At 38.9% G+C, this 17,281-nt stretch overlaps 1 protein-coding gene across 2 annotated transcripts; it reads left to right on the top strand.

The window, feature by feature from the left end:
- The first annotated feature begins 7,244 nt into the window (after positions 1-7,244).
- LOC109918500 (FAS-associated factor 2) lies at positions 7,245-17,225 on the top strand. Of its 2 annotated transcripts, none has more exons than XM_048621392.1 (7): positions 7,245-7,711; positions 10,326-10,394; positions 10,705-10,839; positions 11,380-11,456; positions 11,534-11,672; positions 15,678-15,763; positions 17,088-17,225. In XM_048621392.1, exons 1-7 carry the CDS (start codon positions 7,643-7,645, stop codon positions 17,185-17,187), a joined length of 675 nt encoding a protein of 224 aa, XP_048477349.1. In that variant the 5' UTR covers positions 7,245-7,642; the 3' UTR covers positions 17,188-17,225. The 2 variants fall into 2 exon arrangements, with proteins under 2 accessions (XP_048477349.1, XP_048477350.1); XM_048621393.1 differs by having other exon boundaries at positions 7,659-7,769.
- The last annotated feature ends 56 nt before the right edge of the window (positions 17,226-17,281 follow it).

The raw sequence follows: 17,281 nt of genomic DNA, 5'->3' as shown, positions 1-17,281 counted from the left end.
AGCAAAACTATACCTTCTTTTAGGCAATAAGGCAGGCAGGTGACTGAAGTAAAACTGGAGGAACACTTTGGGTCTAGCAATCATAATTCTATTAGTTTCAAGATGGTTATTGAAAAGGATAAGCCTTCCATAAAAGTTAAAGGTTTTAGTTGGAGTAAGACAACTTTTAATGGTATGAGACAAGAACTTTCAAAAAATGATTGGAGTAAACTGTTCACAGGTAAAAAGAAGTCAGACAAGTGGGAGGCTTTCAAGAATGTAATGACAGTTCAGAGGCTTTATGTTCCTGTTAGAGTGAAGGGTAAGGCTGGTAAGATTAAGGAACAATGGATGAATGAAGATATTGAGGTTCTAGTCAAGAATAAAAGAATCTTATTTTAGATATAGACAACTTGGTTCAATTGAATCTTTTAATCAATATAAAGAGTGTAAGGGCATTCTTAAGAGAGAAATCAAGAAGACAAAGAGGGTGTATGAGATAGCATTAGCAGACAAGGTTAAGGATAATCCAAAGAGATTCTACAAATACATTAACAGCAAGGGGGTAATTAGAGAGAAGGTAGAGCCTGTTAAAGATCAAGGAGGTCATCTTTGTGTTGAACCCCAGGAGATGGGAGCGATACTAAATGAATATTTTGCAATCAGTTTTTACTGTGGAGAAAGAAATGGAGTCTAGAGAATGCAGAGAAATAAATTTTGGTGTTTTAAAAACAGTTCACATGACAGAAGAGGAAGTTCAGGAGGTTTTAGAGAATACAAATTTGGATAAATCTCCAGGACCTCATCTAATGTACCACATAATGTTGTGAGAAGTAAGGGAGGAAATTATGAGACCCCTTGCAGAAATGTTTGCATCATTTATAACTATGGGTGAGGTGCCTGATGACTGGAGGGTGGCTAATGTTGTACCTTTGTTTAAGAAAGGTTGTAAGGAGAAACTGGGGAACTATAGACCTGTGAGTCTGGCTTCAGTTGTGGGTAAATTGTTGGAGGTGATTAAAGAGGGTAGGATTTATGGACATTTAGAGAGACAAAAATTGATTAGGGATTATCAGCATGGTTTTGTGCAAGGAAAATCGTGTCTCACAAACTTGATTGAGTTTTTTGAGGAAGTTACCAAAAAGATTGAGGATAGCAGAGCAGTAGACATTGTTTAGTAGACAAGGTTCTGCATGGTAGACTAATTAGTAAAGTTAGATCACATGGGATTCAGGGTGAGCTTGCCAATTGGATATATCACTGGCTTAACGGCAGAAGACAGAGGGTAATGGTGAAGGGTTGCTTTTCAGACTGGAGGCTTGTCACCAGCGGTGTTCCACAAGGATTGGTTCTGGGTCCCCTTGTTTGTCACTTATATAAATGAGAATATAGAAGGCATGGTTAGTACGTTTGTGGGCGACACTAAAATTTGTGGCATAGTAGACAGTGAAGAAGGCTTTTTAAGATTAAAAAGAGATCTTGATGAAATGGGTCAATGGGCTGAAAAATGGCAGATGGAGTTCAGTCTGGACAAGTGGGAGGTATTGCATTTTGGTACAACAAACAAGGCCTTATACAATTAATTGTAGGGCCTTGGGTAGTATTGTAGAACAGAGGAACGTAGGGGTACATTATTCTTTGAAGCTTGCATCACATATAGACAGGGTGGTTAAAAAGGTGTTTGGCATGCTTGCCTTCATTGCTCAGTTCTTTGAGTATGGGAGTTGGGAAGTCATGTTGAGGTTGTACAGGACATTGGTGAGGCCTCTTCTAGAATACTGTGTCCAGTTGTTGTGGCCCAGTTATAGGAAGGATACTATCAAGCTGGAGAGCATTCATAAGAGATTTACCAGGATATTGCCGGGTGTGGAGTTGTGAAGAAAGGCTGGATAGGCTGGGCCTTTTCTGACCGGACTGTAGGAGGTTGAGAGGCAACCTGTTAGAACTTTATAAAATAATGAGAGGTATAGATAGAGTTAATGGTAGTTGTCTTTACCTCGGATAGGAGATTTCAAGACTAGGGGGCACTTTTTAAGGTGAGAGGAGAGAGATTTAAAAAAGACATAAGAGGCAAATTTTTTACACAGAGGGTGGTTTGCGTGTGGAATGAACCTCCTGAGGAAGTGGTGGATGCATGTAGATATACAACGTTTGTAAGACATTTGAATAAGTACATGAATAGGAAAGGCTTGGAGAGATATGGAATTATGCTTGACATGGACTGTTTGGAACGAAGGACCTGTTTCTGTGCTGTATGACTTTATGGCTGATCTTCTTGTGGACTCAGCTCCACTCACCCGCCTGCTCACCATAACCCTTAATTCCTTTACGTTTCAAAAATCTATCTATCTTTGCCATGGGCCGAATGGCCTGTTTCCACACTGTAAGGATTCTATGATGATAATAATAATAATAATAAAAACATTCAATGAGGTAGCTTCAACTGCTTCACTCAATACAGTGTGGAGCTGGAGGGACACAGCAGGTCAGGCAGCATCAGAGGAGCAGGAAAGTCGATGTTTCAGGTTTACACCCTTCATGAGTCCTGATGAAGGATACAAACCTGAAATGATGACTTTCCTGCTCCTCTGATGCTGCCTGAACTGCTGTGTCCCTCCACCTCCACGCTGTATTGACTCTGACTGCAGTATCTGCAGCTCTTTCTATCTCCATAGCTTGAACACTTCTCTGGGTAGGGAATACCACAGATTCACAATTCTTTGAGTGAGGAAGTTTCTCCTCAACTTCATCCTAAATCTGCTCCCGCTTGTTTTGAAGCTATGCCCCCGGTTCGAGTTTCACGCACCAGTCGAAGCAACCTCCCTGCTTCTATTCTGCCTATTCCCTTCATAATTTTATGTTTCTATAATATCCCTCCTCATTCTTCTAAATTCAATGAGTATAGTTCCAGTCTATTCACTCTCTCCTCGTAAGCCAACCCTCGCAACTCTGGAATCAACGTAGTGAACCTCCTCTGCACCCCCTCCAGTACCAGTACATCCTTTCTCAGGTAAGGAGACCATAACTGCATACAGTACTGCAGTTGTGGCCTCACCAGCACCCTATACAGCTACAGCATAACCTTGCTATTTTGAAACTCCATCCCTCTATCAATGAGGATAATATTCCATTTGCCTTCTTACTTACCTGCTGTACCTACAAATGAACTTTTTGTGATTCATGCACAAGGAACCCAGGTCCCTCTGAACAGCAGTATGCTGCAATTTTTCATCATTTAAATAATATTCCATTTTTACCACAAGCCATACTTTCAGCCATCATTCAGCAGATTATGGTTCATTTCCAGCTTTACTATGCAAGGCGGAGAGTCATCTGAATTGTAGTCATGGCAAAAATATTTTCAGAATTAAATCAGCTATTAAGTTATTCATAGTGGGTTGTTTTAAAGTTTTGTTTGAGACATTTTTACAGTCTGATTCATTTAAATGAATAAATACTTAAGGTTTACTAATTTTATTCACGTACAATGTGACCAATAATAGAGCCTTTAACATTGATAACAATGAAAGAGAATACAAAGTTTCAATTAAGGGAAATTGTATGACAGTGAATAGTTTAACATGACACAAAGAGAGATATGATTTACATTTGGGGATATTTAATCTTCTACTCACCTTAGTTCAATGATCCATTCAAAACGTGCTGCTTAAGCTGCTATTGTGTCAGTGTGTGCATGTGCTGAATCTTGATCAACCATTTGAACGTGGAATGCAAGTTAATAACTTCATGTCTGTCCTCATCCAATGCCCACCCACTCGCATTACGAAGCAGAGATCCTTGGATTAAATTTTGAGTTTTACCTTCCAACCCAGGAATGTTGAGGCCAAGGAATGTTTGGCTGCCTGCCTCATTACTCTTCTTACCGGCTAGTCATGATAACACTGGATTGCCTTGGTGTCTTCATCAACTTTATAAAAAAATAGCAAAGGATCACAAGAGATAAACCTCCAAATTCTAAAAAGGAAACAACAACCTAATAGACTAAGTCATAATATTGCGACGTATGTCAACTTGCCCTTTAGTTACTCCAGTCCTAGCTTTCACAACATTTCAATGGTGCTGTCAGAACCATGTTCCTTCACGTCTACAGCTACATCAATTCCTGAGTGGTCCTGGTGAAGGCTGCCAGTAGGTGTGAAGTTTTCTATGCTGAAGCTGCAGGAATTTGTAACAGATAATGGAAATGATAATTGTGTCAAATAGTATTTACACAACACACTAACCAAGCAAAGTCTCCAAGGCTGTTTGTTTTGTAGGATTTAGGATTTGATTAGTTTTGCCCCTCTAGAAAGCAATCGTTTTTGCCAGTTTTTGTTTTAAAATTTGGGTTGATGTCTCCTATGCTTTAACAGAAAACATGTCTAGACTACTGGCTACTTCAGGTTAGTTAATAGAACATAAGGAGTACTGTTATTTGAGCCAAGATAAAATATCTATTTTATTGTTTATTAATAATGACATTCTTGAAAATAGTGTTTTAACAAGAATTTGTATCTACATACTGCAATTAAGGTCGTCAAATTCCTGAGGTACTTCATAGAAACATGAGTAAAATTTGAGACCAATCACTGGAAATTTTAGGATGGTCAAAAATGTAGGTTTTAAGGAATGTTTTAAAGAAAAAAAAAAATTAAGGAAGCAATTCTAGGGTGATGGTAACTCGGAACATTATGGATATGCTTAGAAGGTCAGCTTTGAAAAGTGCAGGTACTTTGGACAGTTATAGAGTTGGAAGAGATGACACAGAGAGGGAGAGGTGAGGCCGTGGAGTTATTTGAAAACAAGGATGAAAAATTTTAAATTAAGGAATTGCTTAAATCTGAAACAACTTTGGTCGGTGAGCATAGTGATGATGGGTGAACAGGATTTAATCTGAGCTTGGACACTGGCAGCAGAGATTTGGATGATTTCAAGCTAACTGAGAGTAATAAGAAGCTGCCCAGGAATGTATTTGAATAATTATAGATGTTATACAGTTGTTTAGAAAGGATTTCAGCAGCAGATGATTTGAGGGATGTTAACCAATGATGTTGCAATGTGGAAGCAAGCACACTTAGTGATTGGGCAGATATATAGTTGGAAACTCACCTTGGATTGATGCTGCATTGCAAAGAGTTGGGTTCAGCTTCTGATGGTTGCCAGGGAGACTGAATTGGTGGCTAGGAAATGGAGCATGGGATGTGTGTGGGGTTGGTGGGGGGGAACTGAATATAATGATTTTGGTCATCCCGATATAGAATTGGAGGAAATGTCGCTCATTTCCTGAGAAGAAATTTCTGTTGGATCAACAATCTGATCATGTAGAGAGTGTGGAGGATTGAGAAACATGAGTAGTTTATCATCAGTATATACATGGAAATTGAGAGTGTTTCCTGATAATGTCACTGAGGGAGAGATGTAGAGGAGAAATAGGTAGGGGTCAAAGGTAACAGTTCAAAAGAAGATAAAGGTTATTGTTAGATTAAAATTAAATAGATGAGCATGAAACCGGGCAAGTTTTCTATTAAAGCGAGACAACAGTGAAGAGGCATTGGAAGAACTTGATATGATCATTCAAAATTATAGGCTGCAGACAAATTGAGAAGAATAAAAATATATTTTACTGTCACACACAAATAAGATGTCATTTATAACTTTAGGAAGAGCTATTTCAGTTAGGCAGCCATAGAAACATAATTTGGGTGGATTCAAATATGAGGTTTTGAGAAATATGAATACAGATTCAGTGACAACAGAATGTTTAAGGATCTTGGAAATATAGTTTGAAAATGGAGTGGCAGTTTGTAAGGATTAAGGTCAGGAGTGAAGGATTGTTTTTAGGTCAGGTAGAATAGTATCTGAGAAGATAGAACCATTAATAATGTCAACTAACATGGAATCATAGAAAGGAAGTTGGTCAACAGTTTAGTGGAAAAGCGACCAGGAAGTAGGAGGTGAGAATAATGGACAAGATGAAGTTATAAGGGCAGTTGGGGATATAGGATCAGTCATTTGTGGCTCAGTATGTAGTATTGTCATCCTCTGAATCAGGTGTTATGATTTCAAGTCCTGCTGCAGGACTTAAGCACAAAAATCAAGTACTAAACTGTCAGAGATGCCCTTCTCAGATTTCTCAGAACAATCGCATGGCAGTGAAGATGTTAATCATGGTTTCCTTGCTAATACTTAGTCCTGAATTAACTCCAGAACATTCGTTATCAAATTGCTGTTTGTGGCAGACTGCTGTGCACAAATAGGAGTTATATTTCCTAAATTCCAAAACTACACAAGTAACTAATTTGTTGTAAAGTACTTTGAGAGAGCCTGAGAATTTGAAACCTTAGAGGTGTTGTCAGAGGTGCAATTGATGGATGCAAGCGGGAGGGAATTAAGATAGTTTGCAGTAAACAAGAGGAGCTATTGTTTATGTTTATTTATTAGTATCATTCTGGTAAAATAAGCAGTTTTAGCTTAGGAGAGCAAGATCTAGCAGCAGCAGTCAAGTAAGACCTCGCAATGAATGCCTAAACTAGTTGTCTGCCATATCTATTCAAGTCTGTTACCCTTCTATTTAAGGGAGATGAGCAAAGGGTGAGACTCATGCCGCTAATGGCAATTGTAGAGTATCAAGCCTGGAGGTGTAGGTGCAGTTGACTTGTTTTGTTGAAGATCAGAGGCTAGATAGTGGGATTTTGAAAGTACAGCTGTTGAGTGTAAATTGAAGAAGCTTTCTATGAGCATATACAGGAGGCAGGAAGGTTGGAAATGGGATGTAAGTGGAGATAAGAAGCGACTGGTATGAGAATATTGAGGCTGTGTAAGATTAATTGCAAGATCAGTGGATGGTTGCAAATGTGGTTTGGGGAGTTTACATGGAGGGAAATGTTAAGGTAAGACGGCAATGAACTCAGAAGGCAAATTTAACCTGAGTGGAGAATTTCAAAACGTGAATCAAAAAAGTCAATGTTTAATCACGACTAAAAAACTCCCAGCTAAAAGTTTGAACATTAATTGCTTGGAAAACTACTTTGCAAACATTAGCGTGATACCATTCTATATCTAGCATGTCTAACTTCAGTAACATCTTTTCCACCCACGTGTTTCAACTATTGTCAGTATTTTTGTGCATTGGCAACGCAATTTTGTTTGCGCTCAGTCTCATACATCAAGACCCATATTCGGTGTTGAGGACGGCAGTAAGGGGAGGAAACCTCCAGAGACACGTGTTGCGACGGGCACTAAACGTAAAATAAGCGGATACGAGTATTGGTGTTGTAGAGTTCTAGAACTCCCGGGCCAAGGTTCTGGAATCCCAGGCTAAAGTTCTGGAATCCCGGCCCAGCTCCCATAAGCTATCACGTGCTGCACTGAATTGAACTTGCAACCTCTCAACCCAGGCGCCGCAACTCCATCGACGGTTGAGGTCGGCGCCGAGCGACTCCGAGAACTACCGAAGAGCGTCGGCTGTTTCCGTAACCCCCCCGTGCTGGAATGCATCGAAATCCAAAACCGGATGCGTAGAAACACCTCGTACCATTTCTAAATATCGGTGCAATTCCAGAACTCAACTACTGCTTGGGCCGCATTTTTTTTTGCGTTTCGTGATTGCGACTTTACCCAAAAATCATCTACTTCCGCACGGGCCTGGAACGCAAGATCCAAGATGGCGGCGCCTGGCAATGAAGAGGAGGAACTAACGCAAGAACAAACAGAGAAACTGTTGCAGTTTCAGGTAAATTCATCAAACTTAACAGAATTCCACAGAGGGCGACATGAATTGTCATTCTGAGGTACTTTTTAATTCATTAATTGAATTAATTTAGTCCTGCTGAAGGGCTAAAGCTTCTGCACCTGTGGCATTTTTCTGTATTCACATTTTCTGGTAATCCTCCGTCTGGCATAATTCACTTAGTTTTTTTCTTGCTCTGTCAACTACCGTTTCGTTTACAAAATTGTAAACAGTTAAAACTCTAATAGTTTTAAAAATTGAATTAACTGGATCTATATTTTATGCTGAATAAACATTTGGTGATAATCTTAACTGAAACCATTTTAACTTTAACAAAAACAGAAATTGCTAGAAAACCCCAGCCGGCCTGGCAGCAGCTGTGGAGCATTTGGAACATTTTAATTTTATCCTTTTTCTTGAAGAAACATGACTGTGTAGTGAAATGTTCACATGAAATAAATCTAAGTGTTTTGCAGGATTGATGTATGCTAAGCTTAGTGTAAAGTATTTAAATTGAGATTTTATTAAGTGTGTGGAAAGCTATCTGGAACTTGTTGTTAAAACTCGTAAATGTTAGGGGTCTGTGAAATTCTATCCCTTGGAAAAGAAGAACATTACATTAAATGAAATAGTAACTTAGGAATTACATCAATTAGTTGAAAGTTGAAAAGGCAGAACTCATCTCAATGAACAAGTATTTCTCTGAATTTTCAACATCAATTTTTTAAAGATTTTCAAATCAGACACTGTAACTGTATGATTTTACACTTGTATCCTGTATGTTTAGTTCAGGTGATATATAAAATCTTACATTCGATCTGATATCACAAAAGGTGAGATTCTTGTACTGCCAGTTAAGCATTTTGCAAGGCAAGAGTGGATGAAATTGACTGCATCACCAGCTATCAGGAAGTTTCCTCAAATTGTTTGTTCTCAGTTCAACCACGAGGAGATAGAAGGTTGCAGAGTGGTTGCAGCACAGTCTCATACCTTCCTTGAAAGAGTGGGTGGGGTTGTTGAGTGGAGGCAGAGGAAGAGAGAAGAGAAAATGAAATGCCAAGTCTGAATTTTTTGTGTTGGCCCTAAGGTACAAATTACATTTTAAGTTGTAGAGGCAATTTAGTAACAACTTGATGTATAGATGTTACAAATCACCTTAGAATCATAGTCATAGAATTGTCCAGCCTGGAAACTTTTTCAGACATTGTGAAATACCTGGGGCAGGTAGGACTTGAACCCTAATATATTGGCCCAGAGGTAGGGACACTACCACTTCACCATAGGAACTCTCAAATTGTTTGTATAGGGACTTTGATGTAGAAAAATGCCCCAAGACACTGAACAAGAATTTTTTTTTACAATATGGATAACCGCAGGGGAGACACGTAGAAGAGGGGTTCGTGACCAAAAACTTGGTCGAAAAGTTAATTTTGAAGGAGGAGGAAACCCAAGAGGACTTGTGTAGGAATTTTAGATGTTAGGGGCTTGACAGCTGAAAGAATGATCCCAGTGGTGGAACAATTAAAAGTGGATGTGCAATAGGCCAAAACCTGGAGATTGTGGAAATCTTGGATGGCTGTATGAATGGAAAAACTTGCAGAGGTGGGGAGAGATGAGACCATGGAGGGTTTTTAAAGCCAGGGTTTATTTTTAACATGATTAAGCTGTTGCTGATTTACACTGGTACTTTGCCTATCAATATATTGATAGGCAATCTAGCTTTGGATGAGATTATTAGGGTGGAACAGAGGAGTCCATCAAGAGGAACATTATGCATGGGCTTGACTATATCTCAAGTACAGATGAGGGTCAGCAGCATATTACTTGAAGCAGATGTGGATGTGTATATAGTCTTGGGAAATGGAATGGATATGTGGTAGAAAACTCATTGGAGTCAAACACAATTGCAAAGTTGTGCATAATCTTCCTCCATTTTCAAATTTGGCAGGTATGGAGATGGAAAAGGTTGTTGGAGAACAGAGATTCTGGTGGTAACAGACAAACTTCAGTGATCGCAATATTTAGGCAGTGGAAATACCTGCTTGTTCATTACTGAATGTTAGCTGATTGAGTGTGATGGTTCAGAGATAATTAATTCAATGTTTAATTAGGTACATCATTTTGAGTAGAAACCGAAAGAACTGCGGATGCTGTAAATCAGGAACGAAAACCGAAGACCTCTGTTCAGGCTCTATCCTATCGTTTACTCCCTACCCCATTCCCCTCCCTATTTTCTGTATATAAACCAACGTTTTCCCAGCTTCCATCAGTTCTGAGGATAGTCGCCATACCCGAAACGTTAACTCTGATTTATTTTCTTCACAGATGCTGCCAGACTGCTGAGCTTTTCCAGCAACTTCTGTTTTTGAATGTCATTTTGAATATTCTTTGAATACTTACGTATTTAAACCAGCTCCTCAACTGATCTCTAAACATGAGTTTTTGGTGAAGGCTCGAAAAGTGAAAAGATACATCTAACCACCCACTAAAAACAATAAAATATTAGTTGCCTGAAGCACCAAATAATGTAAATGGATATTTAAATTTAATACTTCAATGTAAATGTATCTGTACTGTTTTGATTAAAATATTTTTCTTGTGATATTTCTCACCATAGGACTTAACAGGTATCGACTCAATGGACCAATGTCGCCGTACACTTGAGCAACATCATTGGAACATTGAGGTACAAAGGAAGCAAACAAAGTTGTATACAAAATATTACCGTGGGTTTTGGCATTGATTCGAAAATGACTTTCTATGTGCTATCTCCTATTTGAGAAATGTTTCTGATATTTCACTCACTTTGACTGTTCTCCTTGTTTTGATATATTACTAAGAGTGCTGGTGAGCATTAACAGTTTGTGATTGGTCACTTTGTATAAATAACATGCATTATGATTTAAAATTTAACCTATTTTATGGATTTAGTTTTGATTATTTAAATTATTCTCGATCTTAAATTTTTCTCATCCGTTTCTATTTTTGTCTTCTAGGCAGCTGTTCAGGATAGGTTAAATGAACAAGAGGGCGTTCCCAGTGTCTTCAACCCACCTTCCTCTCGCCCACTTCAAGTCCACACAGCAGATCACAGAGTCTATAGTTATGTAGTTTCAAGACCTCAGCCTAGGGTGAGGCCGTATTAGTTATTTTATTCATTTTTTCACTTTAAAATTAATTTTATAAAAATGAAGTCATCGAATCATATTTTGCATTATTTATGATTAAATTTGATATAATATGCTCATTTGTAACTCATTATTAGAAAATGGTTGAGAATTCCCCAACTGAAATTACATTGAATCTTGATTATGACTGACATTATATCCATAACTCATTTTATTCCTTGCTTATTTAAAATGGATTGCTGGTAGGGCAAGAGAAATCATTAATCATAGTTTTAAGAGGTAGCTCATCAATACTTAGTGACCTCATTCATAAAATTAGTTTATGTACTCATTTGCATTGTACCCCCTGTCCTTCAAGTATCCAATATAGGTTTGTATTTTATGTGACCTGGTGGGTTAGTATGGTCAAGCCATTGGTGAGGTTTGCTTATGTGCAATATAAAACTAATCTAAATTTGTTTGTTTTAATAAGAGCAAAAACCATTGGGTTTGTACAGTTTTTGTAATGGAGTGATTAACAGTAATATCCATTGAATTTTACAGGGTCTCTTAGGATGGAGTTATTACTTGATAATGCTTCCTTTCCGATTCACCTATTACACGCTGCTGGACATTTTTAGGTGAGATACTGAAAAGTTTCACAAAGCATCATGTTAACAAAAAAAAAATCCTCAATCTAAACTCTCTTTTTGAATAGATTTGCTATAAGGTTTATACGACCAGATCCTAGGAGTCGTGTTACTGATCCTGTTGGGGATGTAGTATCATTTATTCAGAATTTTGAGGAACAGTATGGAAGGATCCATCCAGTCTTTTATCAAGGAACCTACAGTCAGGTTTGTACAAAACTACATTTACAGTTATTTTAAGTTTACAATTCATGCTGTTTTACTGTTCGATTTGAACATTATCTTCCTGCGCACTCCTAACCCCCTAAAAAAAGTTGCGAATTGTTTCTTCTCTTCTAAAGTCATTAATCAAATTGATGTATAGTTTTGCAAGACACCATTATTATGGTTTCCACTATTTACGCTTTATTTGAACTCCATTCAAGAAACTGTTTACTATTTGCAAGCTTGCACTTCACATGGGCAGACAATTAGCCTATGCTACTGGTTATGAGACAATTGCTTATCTATCCTATATTGTGGATCCTTGTATTGTTGGAACATTATTGCCTGCCAACTGTGCTTTAGATACCTTGGTAAACATCAAGCATATAGCTCCTGCCAAAAGCTATAAATCCACTTCATTATTATAAATAAAATTATATAGAAGCAAAAGTAAATTGGGTAAACACAGCTAAACTTGGTATCTTTCCTTCCAGTGTCTACTTGCATTTTAGGCAGTGTTTGTTTATTTTTTTTGCTACCTCCAATGCATGGGTGTTGTGAACAGAAGCTTAGTTATAAATAACTTATTACACTTACTACTTTACCTAGCTAAGCAATATACAATTGAATTGCTTTTAAATTGAAACTTCAAAGCCTCATGAGTTTTTCTTCTATAAGTTTATCTTTGATCATAGCTGATCACAGTTTAGCCAGATCATCCATGAAGTATTTTGCTTCTGTCACACTTACGGCTGATGCCCATGTAGGAACCTTTGGTCAGAATCACTGGACAGTAGCTAAAAGATTCCCTACTGTAGAACAGTTAAGTCAGAGGGCATCAAAGATTATTGCTGCTTACACAAACACCACTCAATTTCTATGAAACACTATGCAATATCTTTCTAAATCAATTCCAGTAAAGATTTCCTTGTTTGTGCTAAAGTCTTGTTAAGAAAGAAATCTATGATTTTCTAGTTTACCCAAGCTGCCTCATTATAAACTTATTCAACATAGGTCTAGTCAGAAGTCACATGACACCAGGTTATAGTCCAGCAGGTTTATTTGGAATCCAGCAAGCTTTCGGAGTGCAGTCCCTTTGTCAGGTGCAGTGAGAGAGCAGGGCACACACAGTGTTTATAGGCAGAGGGATCAAAAGATCATACAATTGGTGTGAGTAGAGCGTCAGATAAGTCTCTGCAGGTTACCAAGAGCGTTAGACAGTAGGTAAAGTGTTCATAGAGTCAATGTCAGTGCTGTGCTGTCATGACAATCGGGCAGGGCCACAGGAATGTACAAAAGGTGACATCTCAGGTCAGACACTGAATTATAGATGTGAGGCTTTGATCAGAATCTGAGTTTTAACCTGGATTCATGCTGGTTCTATTATGAAAGCTGGAATTTATCAGATGCCATGCTGACTGTGACTACAAATTGTGCGTTTTTTGAACAAAATAGAATGTATCTGCAAATAAATGTTTTGGATGAAATGATTGTGTGTGTGTGTGTGTGAGGTGTGATAAGTAATTCCAAACTGTACAAACCAATTAAGGTAGAGAGATCATCAAGGTGATGCTATCAAAACAGGAAAATAAGGAAGAAAGTTATTAAATACAGAACAGTGTGGTGGGGTCACCTGTAGTGCTACTTGAACCCAAGATCACGGTTGAGGCCGCCTTCATGGGTACGAAACTTGGCTATCAGTCTCTGCTCGGTGATTCTGCATTGTTGTGTATCAAAGGCTGAATGTCCTTGGCCGCTGAAGTGTTCCCTGACTGGGAGGGAACGTTTCTGTCTAGTGATTTGTTGCATGGTGTCTATTCATCCGTTGCCATAGCATCTGCATGGCCTCATCAATGTACCATGCCTCGGGATATACTTGCCTGTAGCGTGAGAGAGTGAGACAACGTTGGGCAAGTCATATGAGTATCTGCCATGAACATGGTGGGTGGTGTTCCCATGTGTGATGTTAGTGTCCAAGTCGATGATCTGACATGTTTTGCAGAGGTTGCCATGGCAGGTGATTTGGTGTTATGGTTGATGTCCTGAAGGCTGCGAACGATGGTATGTTTAAAGTTTGGTGGTTGTTTGAAGGCAAGATGTGGAGGCTCATTGTCGATGACCTGTTGAATGCTGTGAAGAACATAGTGTATTTTCACCACTCCAGGGAAATACCAGATGACAAAGTCTTATCCTGTGTCTGTCTTCTGAGGAGGTCGTTGCGTTTTTTTTTTGCTGTGGCTCGTTGAAACTGGCAATCGAAGAGTTGAGCATCTTATCCCGTTCTTATAAGGGCATCTTTCAAAACCTTTGGGTGTCTGTCGCATTCCTCCTCATCTGAGCCGATTTCGTGTATGCGTAAGCCTGTCCGTATGGGTGGCTGCTTTAATGTGGTTAGGGTGGAACCTAGAGAAGTGCAGCATCGTGAGGTTATCCGTGGGCATGCGTTAGAGTGAGGTACTGAGGTGTCCTTCCCTGATGGAGATGCATGTGTCCAAGAATGAGACTAATTCTGAAGAGAAGTCAATGGTAAATCTGATGGTGGGATGAAACTTGTTGAGACTGTTATGCACTTGTTTCAGTGATTCCTTGCCATGAGTCCAAAGGAAGAAAATGTGGTCAGTGTAGCTAGTGTATTGCATTGGTTGGAGGTCCTGGGTAGCAAAGAAGTCTTGTTCAAACTTATGGAAGAAAATGTTGGCATACTAAAGGTGCAGATTTGGTTCTCATGGCTGTTCCGTGTGTCTGGATGAAGAACTGGTTGTCAAAGGTGAAGATGTGGTTGAGGTTGAAGCGCATGAGTTGTAGGATGTATCTGGAAATTCGCAGTTGTTGGTATTGAGTTGCAGCAATGCTGTCATCGTGGAGGATGCTGGTGTAAAGTGCTGAAACATCCATTGTGACGAGGAATGTTCCTGGTTCGACTGGTCTGTGGGTGCTGAGTTTCTGTAAGCAATCTGTAGTGTCATGACAGATGTTGGGGGTACCTTGTACAGTGGGTTTCAAGATGCCTTTGACATAATCAGTGAGGTTCTCTCACAGGTCCGATTGTCTGGTATGATGGGACGTCCAGCTGTGTTGGCTTTTGTGTATCTTCAGAAGGCAGTAGAAGTCTCCTGTGCGAGAAGTACATGGGATGAAAGTATATAGGATACTCAAAGACTGGATCAAAATTCTTGATCAGTCTGAGTTGACGGGTGTATTCTTTGCTTGGATTGACAGGTAGTTTTCTGTAGTGTTCCTGGTTGTTCATTTGTCAGCATGGTTCTTCGCAGTAGTCTGTTCTATTTTTGTATGACAATGGCTCACCCACACGCTCTTGTTCTGTTGCGTGCTTGTGCTGTCTCTCTCTCACCATGCGCACCTGTACATATCTATCCAAGACGTTTGTTTATTTGCAGATACGTTCTATTTTTTTCAAAAAACGCACAATTTGTAGTCACAGTCGATCAGTGTGGCATCTTATAAATTCTAACTTTCGGAATAAGACCAGCCTGATTCCAAATTTAAAATTCTGAAACAACAGATTTTGAACAAAGCCTCACGCATACAATTCAATGTCTAACCTGACTTGTCATGTTTTGTATATTGCTATAGCTCTGCCAGATTGTCATGGCAGCGCAGCACAGCACTGACGTTGACTTTATAAACATTGCGCACACTGTCTAACACTCTTGGTCACGTGCAGAGACTTATCTGATGCTCCACTCACACCAGTTGTATGATCTTTTGATCTCTCTGCCTACAAACACTGTGCGTGTGTGTGTGTGCCCTGCTCTCTCACTGCACCTGACAAAGGGGCTGCACTTCAAAAGCTTGCTGGATTCCAAATAAACTTGTTGCATTATAACCTGGTGTCATGTGACTTCTGATTTTTGTCCACCCCAGTTCGCCGGCACCACCTCCACAACATAGACCCAATGCTAGATTATTTTTATTATTGCGTTTTCTTTTTCAAATAAAGTTATTGGACATGATTTAGATGTGCATTATCTTCAATGTTGAATACAGGCACTGAATGATGCTAAACGAGAGCTACGCTATTTATTAGTTTACCTTCATGGAGATGACCATCAGGACACCGATGAGTTCTGCCGGTGAGTGTAATAATTTTTCATTTCTCAAGCAACTTGCAATTGTAATTTCTTAAAATTGTGAATGCTGCTACTTTTGTTGATTATGTTTGAGGACTATTGACTGTAGTTTTACAAATTTAAACATGATAGTGTTGGGGAATGTTATAAACTGGCACACATCAGTTGGGCTTAATGCCTATTTCTGTGCAATAAAATGTATATAATTCTGCATCAACACAGTATTGATCTGCAGTCACAACGCTCGTGTAGAAAAGCTTTAGGTAATTTATATAGTCACTAGTTGCTCAGCAAACAGGGTGATTTACCCAGCCAACAAAAATGAAAGTAGTGTTGTTTTTGTAACCAGCAGTCAGTTGTCTGTGGTTTATTGACCAAAGGGTGAAAATGACAATAACTGTCCTTGTTTTAAAAATAATAAAAAGAATGTATTCTTGTTGAGTGCGTAAGTGGATCAAATGATGTACTAAATGATAGAAGTCAGGAGGAGCCTTTGTTTTTATTTTGGAATCAAACCTAAATTGCTCAAAAATCTCAGCAGGTTTGGCAGTATCTGTTAGATCAAAAGTCTTTCATCAAAACCTATTAAATCTGGTCTGCTGGCTGTTGGTGTTTGCCATAACTATTGTAATTATCGGTACATATGGATAAAGGAAAGAAGAGCCTTTTAATGTTGGACCTACCATTAAATAGTTAGCTGGACTTGTCACCCTGGCCGTTCATACTTCATTTAAACAGCTTATATTCATAGTGTTCTAGGGACCTTGTCCACTATTTATCTTTTGCGTGGAATATAATGGAATAAATTTGGGATGAACATGTCAGGAGTTCAGTGATGTCAGGGATTTATATTAGTCCTATAGGAAATAACAACAGCTCTTTGTTGTAGAGGAAGCCCAGAAGTTTGAAATATGTTAAATTTTGAATACTGTAAATGGTTTATTTGCAATCATCTATACCTTTGTTATTTGTGCTACATTTGTATTGTACTAATTAGGGCATTATACCAAAGATAGTTTTGGTTTTTCAGTTTGCACCTCCGCCCATAATGATTCATGTTATGATTCCAGTGGAACCAGCGTGTCTCCAGCAAGGTACCTAAGTGGCCATTTGTTATGTGCATGCCTGGGTAGAGTTTAGGGATCATATTTGACCAAAGGGTCACTGTCACACCAACCTACTATCTCTCATGTAGAGAAAGGTCACTCAGGAAGTATTAGTGATTTACTGTCACCCAGTGAATTATATCTCTGCATAATGATGGGGCTCAGGAGTTTGGCAGCTTATCAGTGATGAATGACTAAATGCCAGTTTGTTTCCACTTCAGTAATACAATGTGCAACCCAGAAGTTGTAAACTTCATCAACACTAGGATGCTTTTCTGGGCCTGTTCCACAAGTAAGCCAGAAGGCTACAGGGGTAAGTGATTTTTAAGCATTACAGAAAATAAAGGTTGCTGGTGCAGCAATGAATTTTACTTTGTTTTCAATTTAATGAGGTGCTTGTGTGGAAACCGGTTAA

This window comes from Rhincodon typus, unplaced genomic scaffold (genome assembly GCF_021869965.1).
Source record: "Rhincodon typus isolate 14 unplaced genomic scaffold, sRhiTyp1.1 hic_rhity00000617, whole genome shotgun sequence".
Lineage (NCBI taxonomy): Eukaryota > Metazoa > Chordata > Chondrichthyes > Orectolobiformes > Rhincodontidae > Rhincodon > Rhincodon typus.
This window is presented reverse-complemented; position numbering and strand designations above follow the sequence as displayed.

What these genes read in the sequence shown, in the direction of transcription:
- LOC109918500 (XM_048621392.1), top strand. Translation starts at nt 7,643, where the DNA reads ATGGCGGCGCCTGGCAATGAAGAGGAGGAACTAACGCAAGAACAAACA. An exon ending in TTTCAAGACCTCAGCCTAGG is followed by an intron (nt 10,840 to 11,379) that starts GTGAGGCCGTAT and finishes TGAATTTTACAG; the next exon opens with GGTCTCTTAGGATGGAGTTA. An exon ending in ATCAAGGAACCTACAGTCAG is followed by an intron (nt 11,673 to 15,677) that starts GTTTGTACAAAA and finishes TGTTGAATACAG; the next exon opens with GCACTGAATGATGCTAAACG.